This window comes from Onychomys torridus, chromosome 12, assembly GCF_903995425.1.
Source record: "Onychomys torridus chromosome 12, mOncTor1.1, whole genome shotgun sequence".
Taxonomy (NCBI): Eukaryota; Metazoa; Chordata; class Mammalia; order Rodentia; family Cricetidae; genus Onychomys; species Onychomys torridus.
In genome coordinates, this window is record NC_050454.1 from 25,827,612 (window position 1) to 25,845,519 (window position 17,908).

The 17,908-nt window shown below is 40.1% G+C and overlaps 1 protein-coding gene across 1 annotated transcript in view; it reads right to left on the reverse strand.

The window, feature by feature from the left end:
• Positions 1-16,150, reverse strand: part of Cd96 (CD96 molecule) — a 75,246-nt gene extending 59,096 nt beyond the window's left edge. The window contains exons 1-3 of the mRNA XM_036204090.1: positions 16,090-16,150; positions 13,628-13,981; positions 3,942-4,060 (exon numbers count right to left, since the gene is read on the reverse strand). Coding sequence (XP_036059983.1) covers positions 3,942-4,060; positions 13,628-13,981; positions 16,090-16,150 — 534 coding nt within the window. The remainder of the gene's footprint in view (positions 1-3,941; positions 4,061-13,627; positions 13,982-16,089) is intronic.
• Positions 16,151-17,908: the final 1,758 nt, after the last annotated feature.

Sequence of the window (17,908 nt, forward strand, 5' to 3'; positions counted from 1 at the left end):
GCAGTGTCACGGCAGGCTGCTTGCCACACTCCTCGCACTCATTTTCAGCTGCACTGGACCACTCTATTTCTAACCACCATTAGTTGTTTACCCTTTGTAGTTTGGCAGGTACTTTGTATTTTGACAATGGCCAAGACAACAATGGTCGGCTGCCACCAAGAGACTATGAGGCTGTTTCTAAATCTCACGGTTTCACAGGAACCTTTGAAACCATTGCTTCTTGCCTGGTTATAAGATAGCACAGATATAAATATGATGGGAATTTTAAACAATGTAAACATCTAGTGTTCAGTTATGTGACATTACCATGAATATTGAATGGTTTGAATGTTGTGTCCTGTTTCCCATTTCACTATTTAAAAGAGAAAAATATGAAGATCTTTCAACATTTTATTTATTCTTTGAGAATTTCATACATGGATACTGTGTATTTTGATCGTATCTACCCCTTGCCCTTCCTTCCTCTTCCTCATGGATCCCTCACTAACTCCTCCTCCGTGCTGCCTTCCTCTTCCTCTTCCTCCACTTCCTCTTGTTATTTTCACCATTCACTAAGTCTAGTGCTCCCTGTATCTGCATGGGTTTAGGGCTGTCCTCTAGAACATGCGCAATGTATCAGGGTCACATCTCTGAAGAAAACCCTTCTCCCTCTCCCAGTAGTCATCAGCTGCCAATAGCTCTTCAGTTAGGGGTGGAGCCTCATGAACCCCTTTCACATCTGTGGAATGTTAGCTGGATTAATCTGTGGAAGTCTTGTGCAGGCACCTCTAGCTGCTGTGAGTTCATGGTGCAATGGCCCTGACCTGTCATATCCAGAAGACACCATTTCACAGAAGTCTTCTTAATTCTGCCTTTTATAGTCTTTCTATCATTCTTCTATACTGTTCCCAGAGCTTATGGGGAGTTGGTATGATAGAGATGTCTCATCTATGGCTGAACAGCCCATTGCCATTTATAATTGGTGTTAGTTGTGTGTATCTGTGGCAAAAGGAAGCTTCTCTGATGAGAGGTAAAAACTGTACTAATCTATGGGTATAATGATAAGTATTTAGATAGGCTTCTTTCTGTTTTTTTTATTTTAAAATATATTTTTGTTATTTTGAAGATTTCATATAATATCCTTTGCTCATATTCACTATGCCTCCTACCCCTAACTGCTCCCAGACCCGCTCCACCCCACCCCTTTTATATCCTCCCAACTTTGTGTCCTTCCCTGTTTTTAAAAATAATCCATTGAGTCAAATTTTTGCTGTTCATGTATTTCTGGATGTGGGGCCATCACTGGGTAGAGATAGAACTATCAGAAGCCACACCTTTAAAGAAGACTCATTCTCCATTACCATAGAAGCCATCAACTGTCCAAAGTTCTTCAGCTAGGGGTATACGATTCTGAGCACTTTTTCCTCCATGCCAGGTCTTGACTGCCTTGGTCTTGTACAAGTCTTATGCAGGCAACCACAAGCCACTGTGAGATTGTAAGCAGTGGTGAAGGCTCTCTATTTAGTTCACTGACTGTGAGAGCAAATAATTCCTTAAGATATTCCCCAGTGCATACTACTAATTTGTAAGTATGAGTTCCAGGGTCTCGTTATAGCATATGTCTATCTTTTGCTATTAACTGTCTTTAATTATGTGGCTCAAACATAAGTCTTCAAAAAGCTTTTCTGGATTTATCTGATAAATTATTTTCCCTGAGTACTACTATTTTTTTACATTTTATTATAAGTATATGACATGATAGAAAATATGTCTAATATGATTTTATGTCCCTGTAGAACCTAACACTCAAATCAGATTCACATCTGTTTATTGGATTGAATTAAAATTTATACTGTGGGAAATCACAGGATGATAGTTTGTAATGAAAACATAATATTAGAATGTATTTAGAAACTCCCAGAATAAGCCTGAAGAATGTCCCTGATGCTGGTATGTGTCCTAGGAATTAAATAGCAAAATTAGCATTTGCTGTTTATCTACCAACTCATATCCCAACTAAACACACATAGTCCTCAGTTTCTTATTTATTACTCCACTGTTCACATAGATGCTCACAAGCTGACCTTCTGTGTTTTCATAGGTACCTGAATTATCTCGTGACAATTGAATGTTAGAGACACTGTTCACATCAGATGCCTATTGATTTCAGTGCAGTACAGCCCTGAATATAACTCTCCCAAAGCAAAGGATCTCCTCCACTTAACACAACTGACATGAGACCAGGTACACATAGCAAATACATTTTTTACAATGGTATTGAGGACCCTAATAATAACTTTCCCCTATGAGATTAGCAACTGAGTTAATTAGTTTTTATAATTCTGCATACATGACAACATGACTTTTATTTTCTGGAGACTTGGATAATTTTTGTCTATAGAACTGTTCCCAGGGTTTAATGAAACACTTGGTGCAGGAGGCCTTTGCAGTTTCCCAGAGTTCCTGGGCTCAGCACAGCAGGTTTCTGCCCTGCTGAGCTTATCTTCCTCATTTCTACTCTTTAGCCTTTTACTTAAAGCCACATTATTTCCTGTTTGTAAGAATCTGCGTGACCTCTGCAGACATACGGCAATGATGACTGGGGGGAGCTTCCTCTGTTTCCTAATATGGGGACATTAGATGTTTTCACGCCAGACTTACTAAGTCCTAGAGCCATCAGTAGTGAGGGCAGGGCTGTAAATCAGCGAAGCTAACAGATTTTGACATTTAAAAAGAGAATGCACAGTAGGAATTTAATCAGCACATTGCCAACACAATATTCCCTTTGAAGGAAGGATTCTTTCAAAGGGATCCCTCAATTTGTCTATATTACAATATGGTCTTTTAAATGACAGTGTGGCTTGAGGGTCTATTGATGTTTAAACTCACCCTCTCTCTCTGCAACCTAATCTGTACTCTCTCCAGCCCTCATTTATTCTAAATGTCCTGATGGGATCCATAGGTAGTGTCTATACCATCTTCCAAGTTTCCTTGAAGGACACTACTAGATAAAGGAGACTTGCCATTTATCTAGTATTTGACACCGCATGAGCCGGCACCCATTAGCCATGCCAACAGCATGCATTTAGTGACCATCAGTTTAACTTGAGGATGGTGGAAAGTGACTTGAGTTCTGTTCCTGGGACGACATGGTGGAGGAAGAGAACTGACTCCTGAAAGCTGTCCTCTGACCTCCGTACACGTCATGGTATCACACCCACACCCCCACTAAATAAACAAATGCAACTTTTAAAAGTCCCCATTCTGGCCATTTGTAGTGGTTTTTAAAGGTCGTGGTTACTGTGGACCTGCAGCCCCTGCTTCAGCTGAACAGTGATGTGCTTCTACAGAGCCTGTTTTTCCCATACACACAGTTCACATGTGTGTCTGTGAGTGTGTGTGTGTTTCTGCATGTGTGTATGCAGGCACCTATGGAGGTCCGAAGGGGAGCACTGAATCTTTGGTGTGCCTTTTAGTGTCCTCTGATAGAGCAGCAAGCACTCCTAACTGCTAAGCTAGCTCTCCAGCCTCTTCTACTTGGAGTCTGTAAGCATCAGGTTTTGTGTGTCTTGATTAAAGCAACGTGAGATTGTAGCAATGCAGGTTCCGGGAAAGGGGGTCTATATCTCTAAAATGTTCTTTGTAAAACAAATATTTGTGTCTAGAGGCCTCTGTATGTGACTCCTCCCCAGGGCAGCATCACACTTTGTTCTCTCTGCAGGCTTGTTCTGGTTTGTAGTTTGAAACAGAAATCAACCTCTGGGAGCCAATTTCAGAGTCCCACTGCACGCATCGCTGCTCATCTAGTTAGAAGACACTTGAGTGCCCTTTCCTTCCGCCCCCGGCCACTGGCATAATGCCTGTGTCTCATCAAGTATTTCTCTGTTATTGCTTGCTATTCATTTCACCTCATTAATATTTAAAGATCATTACAGTTATTCACTGAAAAGGGCAATGCTTACCACCAACCATGAAAAGGTGAAGCCAGGTGAAGTTTCTGAGGAGGTATTTTGAAAGCATGGTATTTTCAGAGTCCGATTTGCCTCTGTTTCTATTGTATGGCTGCGTCCATCTTGTGTATCTGGAATAAAACACAAGAGGGAAGATGCATGGATCTTGGCATATAAAGTACAGTTGATCAAAGAGACAAAAACAGTTTAGAAAAGAGCTTCATCTGTCTTCAAGACACCTATGAAGTAACGAGGCAGAACCCCACTGTAGTCCACATTGTTCAAAGGGCAACACTGGGCCAGGAAAAGCTTGTGGAAATTGCTTGTCACTGAAAACTCACAGAGAAACTGTTTGGCAACCCAACTTAGAATTTGGCATGCTCTTCTGCTTTAACCTAAAAAGGTCCCTCCATCTTCAGGTTACATGTCCTCCTTAGAAGGAATATGAAGTCTTATAGCTTAGTTTCTAACTGTATTTTAAAATTTATTAGGACTTATTTTTTTCTCACAGCAACTGAAGGTTCACAGTAAAAGTGAGCAGAAAGTACTGACAGTTGCCATGTACGTATAGTTCTTACCTTTGCACACACGGCTTCCTGTGCTGTCAGCATGTTACACAAGAGTAGTACATTTGTCATAATAAATGAACCTACATCCACAAATCATTACCTCTCAAAGCCCCCAGCATGCTGTAAGGTTTATGTGATGTCTATCCTCTGGGTTCTGACAAGTGCATATAGTGATATACACTTACATTAAACAGAATCATTTACTGTTCTAGAAATCTTTTATCTCTTCTTTCTACTGGACTTTGGTCTTAGGAGAAAATCCTCAGTTTCATATGACTCAAGTGTACCCTAGAAAATTTACAACAATGTAAAGTTCTATGTTATGATTTTAGGGGTAGGGTAAAGAAAATGTACGTGTTCAGTATACATGTAATTTGTTTCCAAATCTTCCTTATCTGAAGTTGTAATTCTGGAACCCACAGATAATGGAGGGTCATCTATATTATTCTAAATATATATGTATATATATATTTAGAAGATCCTTAACCATTAAAGTTAAAGAAATTTAACCACCATAATATTTGCAAATGGAGTTATTTATATAATACCATCAAAATTCTAACACTTTACAAACTACTTTTTAATTTTATTTTAAAAATTATTTTAGTTGTTTTGCTTAAATATTGTTTAAAGATAGTAATATAGCTATTAATATCTGTGTTCACAGAATGAATATATATGTTAATAATATTTTAATGGACATTACCCAAATATACAGTTACTATATTTTATTATTATCTTTTATTTATTATTTGACTTTTTGATCTTGCTATATAGTCCTGACTGGCTTGGTATTTGCTACATATCCCAAGCTGGCTTCACATTCATCACAACTCTCCTGCCTCAAGTATGATGATTACAGGTGTGTAGCATCACACCCAGCTCTACTTTTGAAAATTTGCTCAAATTCTGGGTGTAACTTTTTAAATATAGCTAAAATCCTTCAGGCAAACAGAGAAAATAAATTAAAATCACCTAGAAAATATCTACAACAATATTAAACTATGACATGTCCCCATTAGTAGACAGTGACAAAATACTAGAGCACAGTAGTAGCAACTGTGCGGAAAGAAAACAGGAAAATGGACCATGCTTCTCACAGGCTTTGGAACCAGAAAAGTCCACTCCCACAGTGGGTGATCTCTGTAGAGACAGCAGGTTAATCTGAGAAGAGCAGCAGGGATGGAGAAGGGGGTCTGTAGGCCCCAGGTCACCAGTTTCTTCTTGTGGAACAGAAAAAGTCCCCCATCCTGGGACATATGAAGGTTTGTGGGATGTTCCCAATGCTGTGAAGAAAACCTTGGGGAAAGAATCTAAATTAAGGGAGATAGATCCAATATGAGAAATCAAAGAGGAAATTCAGATGAAAGGGGGAGACAAAAGCGAAGGAAGTACATTGCAACAGTCCCACAGCACAGTATTTACCTTGAAAAGAGCAGATAGGGGACACGACAAAGGCCACAGAAGGAGCCAGCCGGACAAGCCTTCCATGGTAAGAATAAAAACACACTTAAGCCCAAGCAACAGGAAAATGAACGGAGTAGAATGAGCTGGAAAGCTACAGTGAGGACAAGGCCAGAGAATAAAATAGCATTCATACGACAAGGAAAGCAGAGTAGCAATAGATCCACACATACATCAAGGCTACAACTTCATTATGAATGGAAATGATAGAAACTGCACAAAACCCGTGAAGGCCGATACATGAGTTCATTGAAGAAAAGAAGACTTGTGGAAGATAGGTGACGCCATTCAGAAAAATCATTTCCCAAAATCACTCTTAGAATGAAATGAAGCCAGAACAAAACTGAAGCTATCTGTACACAAAAGCTAGTGTATTGAGAGAAATTTTTAAAAAGTCAAATATTTTAAAAAAATAGCGTTAAAAGAAGATAGATAATATGGTAAATACAAAGAAAAAGTGTATGTGTGTGTGTGTGTGTGTGTGTGTGTGTGTGTGTGTGTGTGTGACAGAAGGCATTGAAGGGAAAATCAAAGAAGCCTCGAATAGCATAAATGCTAAGAATCATAATTTAGAAAATTTTCTTAATATAATAAATGACTAGTGTATATTGAAGAAAACTGACTTAGGATGGACATGATAAATTAGACCTTTATGAAAGTATTTAACAAAATCAGTTATAGAGGAATAAAATCAGACTACAGTTAGCAGGATTTTTGTAGCAATTCTATGGTAGAAAATATTGATGGAGTATATTTAATATACCCAAATAAAGAATATGTGACCTATAGATTTTAAATAAAAAATTAACCTTTTAATATTAAAAAATGCCAGATATTTTTAGGGTCCCATCAAGACTCATTGGTTTTATCAGCATTTCCCAGGGATTTTCCAATAGAATACACAGACCAGATAGTCATCCTCAGAACGGCTTGCAGTGAGTCCTGGTTATTCACATTTGGCTCTAGTCATACTTGTTATAAGGAAGTGGATATTCATGAATATGTTTTAAACAAAAAACACAATAGAGGGCTGGAAAACAGAGAGGTAGGAAGGAAAGACTGGCTTATAGGGGACAAAGAGGTAGGTTTAAAAAAAAAAAGACAAATAGCCAGGCATGGTGGCACACATTGATAAGGCAGAGGCAGGGGGATCTCTGAGTTTGAGGCCAGCCTGGTCTACAAAATGAGTTCCAGGATAGCTAGGGCTGTTACAAAGAGATACCCTGGTTCAAAGAACTGAAAAGGGAAACCAAAAGACAAGCACAAAACTGAGTGAGATGCTAAATCTGACCACTTCATATCTCTGAACATTTGATGAAGGGCAACATCAAATTAAGAATCATCTTTTTCTTGTAAAACTGCTATCGCCTAAATCAAGACACTAGGAATCTTCAGCCTTCTCACCTATAGCTTCGTTATTCCATCTCCTGCTCCTTGGTCCTGAAGAAATACTTTAGCAGCATAGAGCCACCTGCAAAACTCAGCAATCTTTCTCCTACCCAGAGGCCATTGACACACACTGGGGACTTGATTTTAGCATTGCCAGCTCCAGAACTGTGAGAAAACAATGTTCAATTTCATTGGCCAGCCTGTGGTGTTGTGATAAAGTGCCACACATGAACCAAGCTGGTGAGAGTCCAGGTAGACATTTAGTGTCGATCACCTGGAAACGGGAGTCCTGAGGGCCAACGAAAGATGTCCACGTGTTCTAGACTGACTTCGAAAGCACACATCTATGGGTGGTGGACACTGGAGGAGGCAGCCTAGATCTCTTATGAAGGATGCTGGCTTGAGAGCCCAATTCTAGTGACTTTATCTGGCCCCAGTGCTCATCTCTGTGTGTACCATCAACATACGAATTTAGGGGTGAAGTTTCGGTGTTAATTAAGGAGGGACCACTCAAACCCTAGCACTTAAGAAGGCAAATCTGAACCAGGCAGTGGTGGCGCACGCCTGTAATCCCAGCACTCGGGAGGCAGAGGCAGGTGGATCTCTGTGAGTTTGAGGACAGCCTGGTCTACAGAGCTAGTCCAGGACAGGCTCCAAAGCTACAGAGAGAAACCCTGTCTCAAAAAACAAACAAAAAAGAAGGCAAATCTGCTTATGGTTTTTACATATTGAATGGATAATTTCACTAGATATAGAAATGCTTGGTAGACTGTTATTAATCTTAGTATTTTGGGCAAGTTTTCTGATCCTTGGCATTTTTGATGAGTCGTGTCTTTTTTTTAATTTATTTTTTATCAGTTCTCTATTAGGACTGAGTTGTTTCCTTTTTCTTTTTTGGTTCTATGTTTTACTTGTTTTCATTGCTACTTTTATGACTTATTTTTCTCTTTGACTTTCAGTACTGTATGATTATTTTCTAGGTAGTTGTCTCTGTATTTGTCTTATTTGGACCTTCTTAGACTTTTGGGGGTGAATAGATTAACTGATAGAAAATATTAAAATACTGAGCAACATTGTCCTCATCAAAAACAATCATCCTGTTTCCCTTCCTGCCTATTATAACTTAAAAGTGTTTTTTTAAGACATGAAGGGAGAAGGGGACTAGGTGGGAAGAGAAGGCTAGTAGCAGGAGTGGAATGGAGACAAGAGAAGATAACGCAGATGAATAAGATCAAAATATATTAGATATGTGTGTCAAATGTCACAATGAAATCTGTATTTGTGTGTAATTAATGTATGCCGTTAAAAACTTTATAAAACTTCCCCCTACTTCTGCATAGTTTTACTACCTGTTCTGGATCTCGGTGCCCCTCTCTTCTCAGAAATCAGTTGATTGATTTTACCCACTCTGTGGTATAGTTAACTCTTTTGAAGCATAGCCTGTCCATTGGCTTTGGAGTATAGTTAGGTGCATCATTTAAAACCACCCGTACCACAACACCAACACAAAGCTTCGTCCCAACACTCCCACTCTTTCCTTTCCTATTGATCAGTTGCTAAAAGCTGTGTCCATACTTACGGTCCATACCCACTCCCCTGCTCCCCATGCCCCTGCCTCCCATTCCTTGCTCTTCCTCCCATCTGATTTCTTTCCTGTTCCCTAATGCCGCCAACACAAGCTCCTGCTAAGTGGTCAATACCTTTCATGCTCCTAAATACAATCCAATAACCATTTGTCTTCCCAGAAGCATCAGAATTGATGGCTGCTGCTTTTATGCAATTATCTTTCTAGGCTCCTGTGACCCGGATTCTCTTTTCTTACTCTTGCCTTTTACCTACTCTTCCCTGTCCTGTGGAGCCGTAGCTCTCCACTCACCACAGTGTTCTGAGCTGAAGGACCATGCTGGTTTTCTCATTTGATTTCTCTGCCTAGATGGTTTCTTTCATGACTAGAAATTTAGTCAGAACCCATGCTCAGAAAACTTACTAAAATGGTATCTTTACCATCAGCATCTGTGGTAGCTGAGGGACAGCATAGCTAATGGTGTACATGCCATTATTCTCAACTTCCTGCCTAAGTCAAACATACAAAATATAACCTGAATGATCTCTGTACAGTCTGGTCAGATCCCAGCATCCCTTAACACATAAGTGAGTGAGTTCCATTCTGAAAATCAAAGCATCATGCTTGGCAGTGCTTTGAGTTTCAAATTCTACATATGCAACATAGCACCAGATTTCATGGAGAACCTACTTAAACAAGTTTTTGGTCTGGACATTGCTCTCCATCAATCTTGGTCACCCTACTCAGTTACCAGCATGTCTCCTCTGTATTTCTTCTGTTATATTATTTTCTGACTTGGTTGAACTTCCACCTATCCTTTTTGCTTTTCCTCCGTTCATTTCCTAGACCTTAGTTGAAACAAACAAACAAATAAAAAAATATTCCATAAAAAGCTTCCTCTCTCAAATTTGTGCCTTCCTCTAAATTATTTTTCTAAACCAGCATCCAATTTGTGCCACTCATATATACTTAAAGGTGTGAGACCATTCACTGAAACACGGTCTACCTACCAAGGCCCATATTCATAAAGGAAACCAACCCTTCCTCTCTTAGAATCCACCACTGGTCAATAGCTAGCTAAGAGTAGGAGCTAGCATGGCCCTTCCCATCCATGCTGGAATGTTGATTGGTTTGATCTTGTGCAAGCAACTATGATAGTTCAGCATTATATTTTCAAGATTAGAATGTGACTATCCACGGCACTCATCATTCCTCCTTTTCTTGCGTTGCTGGTGGTGGAACTCAGAGCCTCCCGGAGCAGGCAGACACTGCGACACTGAGCGGCACCACCAACCCAGCCTTCACTATGCTCTTCCACTCTCACTCTTTCCTCTGACAACATTAGCAATCCCCGGGCTTTGGTTGTAATCTGGAAAATTAAACCAGGCCATCCTCTCATAATTCATCCTAACAACCACAATTTTTCATATGCTAAAAAAAAAGGTAGAATCTGAAGTGGCCTTCAAATTTCTGAAATGTAGGTTCTTATAAACCAAGGACTAACTCAGGGAACTATGCTTCTTCAAATAATTCAAAGACTCCTAATTTAGGGAGAGATGTATCCAAATGAAATGAAACGAAAGCAGACACCAGATTAATTATTCAATGCATTTCCATTCCTAGCCACAGCTTCTGCACACTAAGACACACAGCGACAAAATACTATGAAGAGGGAGCAGCAGCCAGCTGCCTGTCTTGGTTGAGCCCTCAGGGGACTTGAATGTAGACAATCATGGTTTTGTAAACAGACCAGGAAGAATGACTCAGCTGCCAGGAAAGAGGAAACAGGAAGTGGTAATTAACCCAGCCACCTCTGAGCTTTGGCCTAGTCTTGCTTAGACTCATGTATCACTTCAGTTTGTGCTTCTCTGTGTCCTTCCTAAGTGTTTGTGCTCAAGTGTCTGCCTTGCTCACGCACCTGGCTTGGTAGCATGAGTGTGTTGCAGAAGCTTAACAGGGAACCTGATATGAACAGAAGAAAAAGCCAGGAAAGATCAGGAGAATACAAGGTAGAAAGATGGCATACTCTTGGATGGGGACTTGGCCATGCTGCCAGACAGCAGGACCGCCTCTGGGTTAAACTCTCTCTCCTTAGCTCCACAGTAAGCCTATGTTTCAGTCACTATTATGTAGGACTTTCTTCTTTTCTTGTTTGCTTTTTCATAAACTGTGATCCTGTGTGAATATACAATCCTAACACCCTTTCTTTATCACTAGGCCATTGTTTTCCATTGGATTCAGAGGATCAACAGCAAAGCTCAAAAAGAAAATCAGAAAATTTCCAACCACAGCTCTGATTCTCCATCTATTTACAGTTTTCAGTAGCTATAAACTTAACTATCTCGTATTACCTTTTCTTTTAAGAAATATACTTTTCTTAAAGGCAACCTCACTCATTTCTGAATATTTGTTTTCCATTATTGCCTTCATTGGAACCATAATATATCCTTGGTTTTACAGAGAGTACCCCAGTTGTCCAAAGGATAAATAAATAGTGGTAGTTTTGTAGGCCATCAGAGAAAGATACAATCATATTGCCATTTCTCAATGGAGCTTTAATCAGATCCTCGGAGATGCGATAGGGTAATCTACTGGGGTTGGCACAATGTACCAAAGCTGTGTCTAAAGCCAAAGTCTAGGTGTGCTTGTGTTAATGTCTCAGAATATCTTATTGGATTCCAAATCACACCATTATAAACAGAAAAAGAAGTTCTGTTTAAATAAGAATTGAGAAATAAAGTCCCTCCCTGTATTATTATTACTACTATCAACACTAGCTATTTTCAATACTCCTATATTTTATTTTAATATTTATTTGTTTTATTTATATTATATGAATATTTTGCCTTCATGTACATATGTGTGCCTGTTGCCTGAGGAGGTCAGATGGCATCAGATCTCCCGTATCCTGGGGATGCTGGGAACTGAACCTAGGTCCTCTGTAAGAGCAACAAGTACTCTTAACTGCTGAGCCATCTCTGTAGCCCGACTCCTACCTTTTAGTAGGAACTATAGTAAGTACTTTACACAGATTGCCTTATTGAATTATCAAGATCATGGTACCCATGAAGGAAGAACTATAAACATCTACATTTGTTCGGTCAGAAACCCAAAGCCTAGAAGCCTGAAACGACTGCACAGTGGGAATGGTGATGTCTATAGTAAGTGCACATCCAGTGCACTGCTGTCCACCAGAATCCAAGAAACCCACAGCTAAGTGTTGCTCTTAGCTTTTGTCTCACTGTATTACCACACTCTGCCTGTCCCACTGTCAACCGACTGGAAGTTGTATTTCATTCCACTGATGGACCCCTACTTCACACAGAGATTATCCAAACATCATCGTTTAGGAGCAGCAAGAGTTAGACATGGAGAGGAGCCGAGAAACCCATACCTGGTGTGTATCAGGGCAGCCGCATGCCTCCTTCAGCAAGGCTGTCTTGAGATAGCTTTTGTTGTTCTTTTCTCCGGTTACCAGGCTATTTACCCCTTGAGTTTAAAACATTCAGTTTCCGGCGCACTTTCCATTTGCTGGTTTTTATTTTTATCTGTTTCCATTAGTGGAAATGGGAATCATTTTACCTTAGAACCAGGTGGTGCAGGGCAGGTATTATCATGATAATGTCCAAAACAGACTCAGAGAACTTACAAGACAGGCCCCAAGTCAAATTCATCTCTAGCTGGAATGAACCTAGAGCCTCAATTGAGGGCTCCATCACCAGGGCAGGCCCTGCGAGCCTGTCCAGTCTGAATGCTACATGGTCAGGAGCCTCTGTGGCCCATTTATCTCTAATAAACATCCCCGTTCACTTTTGTAAGTTCACTCACAAAGCCACTCTACTTCCTTTATCTTTTATCCCAGCAACTGGCACCACCATGCATGCAGGTGTGCAAATCAGCAGTCCAATGTCACCCTCAAAGTTTCTTCCTTCTTCATCCAGATGTCCTTGTCTTACATCCACTCTATGATCAAGTCATGTATGTTTTATACTCAGTATGTAAAATGCATGACTTCCCTCCCATATCTACCAGACTACCACTGTATCTCTTCTCAATAGCTGCAAATGGTCTTCTAATGTAGTCCCATCATCTCTTCTTTGTCCACTTTAAAATTATTTTCATACTGAAGCCAGGGTCTTTTTGTTTTTATAACATGAATACAATCAGACTACAAATGTCATTCGAACCTCTTGCTGGAAAAATTCCATTTCTTTTTATGATTCTCATATAAAGGTCATAGCTTTGAAGACAGCCAACAAAGTCTGGCATGATCTGGTTCTCACTGTGTCTCTAGCCTTGCCTATGAATCTACGCACTGTAGTCCCACTTGCATATTCCCATTTCCTTAAACCTTGCAAAACATTTCCCATGGCTGCCCCCACCCCCACTTCTTCTAAATTGCATTAAGAACTCCTCATTCCTTAGATTTCAATTTATGTATTCCTTTCCTGGCAGCCATTTCCCTGGATCCTGCCATGCTCTCTTTTACCTGCTGTACTTCTTGTTAACACTCACCACTGTTGCAACCTCACACTTATCTGTGGCATTGCTTGATTGCTTGCTACTTCCCTTATCAAACCTTACTTCTTTCTGCTAAGTCTTTGTATGTTCAACACCAAGTCTAGAATACGGTTGTTGTCTTTGTGTATTTGCTAAATGAGTGAAAGCCACATGAACTCAGAGGCATCCTTTTGTGTGCAGATTATACTCACAAGGTGCCACAATGAGGTTGTAGACTCGAGTCTGGATACCTTCCGGGTACAGAGTAAAGCTGCACTCATACTTTCCACTGAAGGTGGTAGAGATATTCCTTAAGTACAGAGTCCATTTTGTTACGTTCTTTGCAGTTTCTATGAAAGTCACCTGTGACTCACAAGCATGGCCCAGGAAACAGTATAAGCCATAATGGGGATGATAAACAGCAATTGGGTCAATTTTATCAGTAACCTTGGACCACTGCATCTGTACCAAGAAGTTATTCTTCTTTGTTTGGCAGGTCAAGTTGACATCAGAATTGGGTGGAGCATATATGTCTTCTCCTGCGTTGAATATTTCTTCCCATACTCCTGAAAAGGAAGGATGTGAGTAATCAGTTTGCATAATTCACTTGGAGTTCTCCTTTAGGTCAGTGTGTGTGTGTGTGTGTGTGTGTGTGTGTGTGTGTGTGTGTGTGTGCAGTCTTTAAAAATAATTTTTAGTAAGCATTCAGAGTATAGAGTGACTCTTAAAAACCTTGTTAAGTTCAGTGATAGGAGAGAGCAACTGAGATTTCTTCCTGGCTGCCCTAGGTGTGGGAGGCCCTTTGTGATTTACGATGAACAGAGGAACTATAGACACCTGCATATTCCTACCTTTTCATCTACCCAAAAAGTAACTGAAGGTCTCTGACTGTGAATAAAATTGAACATTTTGGAAGATTTATTATTTTTATTATTTTTTAATTATATGCATGAGTATGTGTCTGTATGCAAATGTGAGTGCAGATACCTGTAGATCCTTCTAGAACTTGAATTACAGCTGGTTGTCAGTTGCCAGACATACATACTAGGAATGAAACTTAGGTCCTCTATAATAGCAGAAAGTGCTCTTAATTGTTGAACCACGTAAATTAAACCTAATTAAGTGTCCTGGCAAACTTGGCATGAAACTGTTAATACACATACATATAGTTGACCTTTCTGGGTCAACATCTGTAATAATTAGTCTAAGTATAATAGTTTTTTTAAAAACTTTATTTGTAAGTTCTTTATAATAAAGTTACTTTTCTCTCAAAATACTGTGTGTTTACAAGAGGCTTTTTATATATGATAACATTTTCATCTTCTTGCTTCCGAAGAGTGATATTGTTAGGCTACCTTATCAAAAAGGAAACCAAAGCACCGAGAAATGAAGTAGAGATCATTTAGAGACCACTCCCTTAAGGGACATGAATTCTCTTTGCAATAAGTCACATCTGTATTTTTCCTTTAACATTAACTTCGTAACTCCAAACTGCCTCCTACATTCAGCCTGGCTGAGTAGAGTAAGAGCCTTGACATTCTCTCTGAGGATGGAGGGAGCTTCATCTCCACATAGTTAAGTCTCCCAAGGAGAAAAGAGGAGATACCTCAGGGAGAGGTACCCTACCTAGGGCATCGTCTCTACCCAGCTCATGAAATTCTCGACACAAAAGAAGATTCTATCTCCCATCAGCAACCTGACTGCATGGTATAGACCACTAAAAATGTGTTCAGCATCTAGCCTTTGATATGTCATCAGCAATGCTGGTCTCCATTTCGGAATTTCCCAATACAGAAGTTATACATTATCGTGACAAATCCCCCAGAGCTCACAAAGGAAAGGATAAAAAGATGACAAGCTGCTGATGAGAAACAAGACCTCAAAGGCACTCGATGGATAGGAATTATTGTGCATTTGTCAATGCACAAAGTTTGGGTAGGCAGAGGTCTGCATATCTGAGTGTAACTCTCTGGGAGGGATCCTTCGATACCATGCCTCTGAGCCTATCTAGATCACCAATTCCAGTGTCTCTGATTCAAAAACTCTTACAATTTTCAGAGCCATACACAGTTAATTCTTAAGACACTCAGGCTTTCAATAACAGTCTTTACTGTGGTATTCAGAACGAAGTTTTCATCCTTCGATTTTGAAATAGGCCTTTTAGGTTCTGGTTCATAAGGATTCCATTTGGCTTTCTAAGGTACTCCTTGTATGTGACTAAGACAACATTCCTCCATCCACTAACAACATTGGTATCAGAGAGGAGAAATACTTGTTAATTTGAAGAGAAAAAAATGCTTGGGACAAGATTAAAAGCTGAGCAAGACTTTCTGACCATGGACAGAACTGCAGATGTTTTTAGTTTTCTGGTGTTGTCTTTATGATAGTCCAGGAGCATTTCCTTCCCAAGACCCACAATTTTTCAGTTACTCAAGACTCTTTGAGGAGGAAAAATGGCTAGGAGAGGCCAGAGCAATGGCACAAACCTCCATTCCTCCTTTGGCTTTAGTGCTCATGAGGAATCCTGTCTAGACTCTAGCATCTTTTCCATAGCTCTCACATACATCACTGACAACCTTATTGAGAGTTTGCCCTTTAGTGATCGACTCTTGCAGCAGTCATGAGACATCTCAAAGGAGCCATCTGAAAGGACAGAATTGACTGGAAGTCTTACCCTTGAGAAACTGTATCTGGATGATGGAGTAAACAGCACAGTATGTCCATTTTCTCCCCATTGTCTCCTGAAGAGCTCACACCAACATTTCTGTAATGATCAGCGGAGTCAGTTGATGTCTGTAGCTTAGCAAACTCCAGCCACCCTATTTGTGCTCAAAAACCCCAACTCTACCACAGGGCTGGGGCTGTTGATCGCTTGGCAAGTCCCCAGGAAATGAAATGCAGACAGGAAAGTAGTGTGGTTCAGTATAACCTTCACAAGAACAATGCAGAAACTGTTCTCTGAAACCTGGTGTCTCACCTCTAAAAGACTCTTTCATATCCCAAGATTCTCTCCTTCAGTCTCATTGTCAGTCAAGCTGCTTCTAAAATCTAAACAAAGGAAATCATGCAGAGCAGTCCCTGTGTGCTTTTTGTACATTTCCTTTCAAGAATACAAAGTCATTTAGCAAACATGAGCTTTTGGCCTCTCATAATAGTGTTTCAGCCCAATCTTAAAATATATTTTCTTTCTAAAATTGCCCCAGGGTGAAAGAACAATGGTTAACATACTTGATTTTATTAAACTCTGAAGAATAACAGGGAGTAATGTCAGTTATCCAACTGAATTCATTGTCTAGTTTCTTGTAGGGAAATCCACATTTCTGGGGAGGGGAGAAGTGAGTGTCTTTTCCATCCCTTGTCTTGATAGGTTGGAGGCCAGATGGGGAAATCCCTCATTGTGATGGCCAGGGGTCTTTTTAGATGGTGGTATAAGAGCTTTATCTGGCTAAGCCCCAAACCATAAGAACTACATAGTGTATCAGTGGGTATGTTAAGTAATATGGTCATGATGATTTTTTTTCAGGGAGGATTAGGAGCTCAGATCCTTGAAGGGAGGACAGGAAGTGATGTAACTGTTCAGGGTACCTTTCTTTGTCATAGCTGGGAATTCTGATAAATCAAAGATGAGACAAAATAAAACAAACCAGGAGATGTGTTAGAAAGATTCCGATCTGAGACTCGGTGTCTCTGTTAGATGAGGACCGATTATATATTTGGAGAAGAACTTGTCACCTCTCACTCGATATCTGTCATCAAAATCCTAATTTACTGAATTCTCACTTGGCATATTTAGACATCTCTCATTTCATTAAAATGAAGAAACTTTAAAAAGAGAGTGAGAAATGTCCCATTTAAAAAAAGACAGTGTGGTCTTCAAGATCAACAGGATCACTTTTAAGAGAACCCCTGCCTCTCCCTGGGGTGGTTTAGTAGAGGCACTTACTAGTGGCTTTTGGACAAATCTGCCTCCTCTAGCTGCTTTTGTTGGTTGGTTTGTTTCATTTTGTTTTTAACTCCTGGTTCATGATTCTAATACCTAGAAACTTCTGTGGCCTGAAGACAGGATTTTACTAATTTTCCTTTTGGGCTTCATCTAGACTTCTAGGGAAGACAAATTTCAGGTACCCATGGCATACAAATTGAACTGTATCTGATACCTTCAAGTGGCGAGACCCAAGCAGCAGCCCCTCCATAGCTGTGTTTCTGCAGCAGGTGGCAGCAACAGCCTGCAGACCAGAACAGCTATCCCAGGTGATGGGAATGGCCTCCACAGTTTTTCTATCCTGGTAATATTTTCTAAAGGCCCTTTCAGGAGTGGGACAGGCATTCTCTGTACTTAAAAATAACTCTTTTATGAAGCCATATCAATCTTTCCTATTATCCTCTCTGCTCACCAAATCCCAAACCACACAGCATTTCTTCTGCCTTGTATTCCTGCCTGCTGCATATGAAAAAGGAACAGAAGCAGCCAGTTCCACAACGGGAAGAGAAAC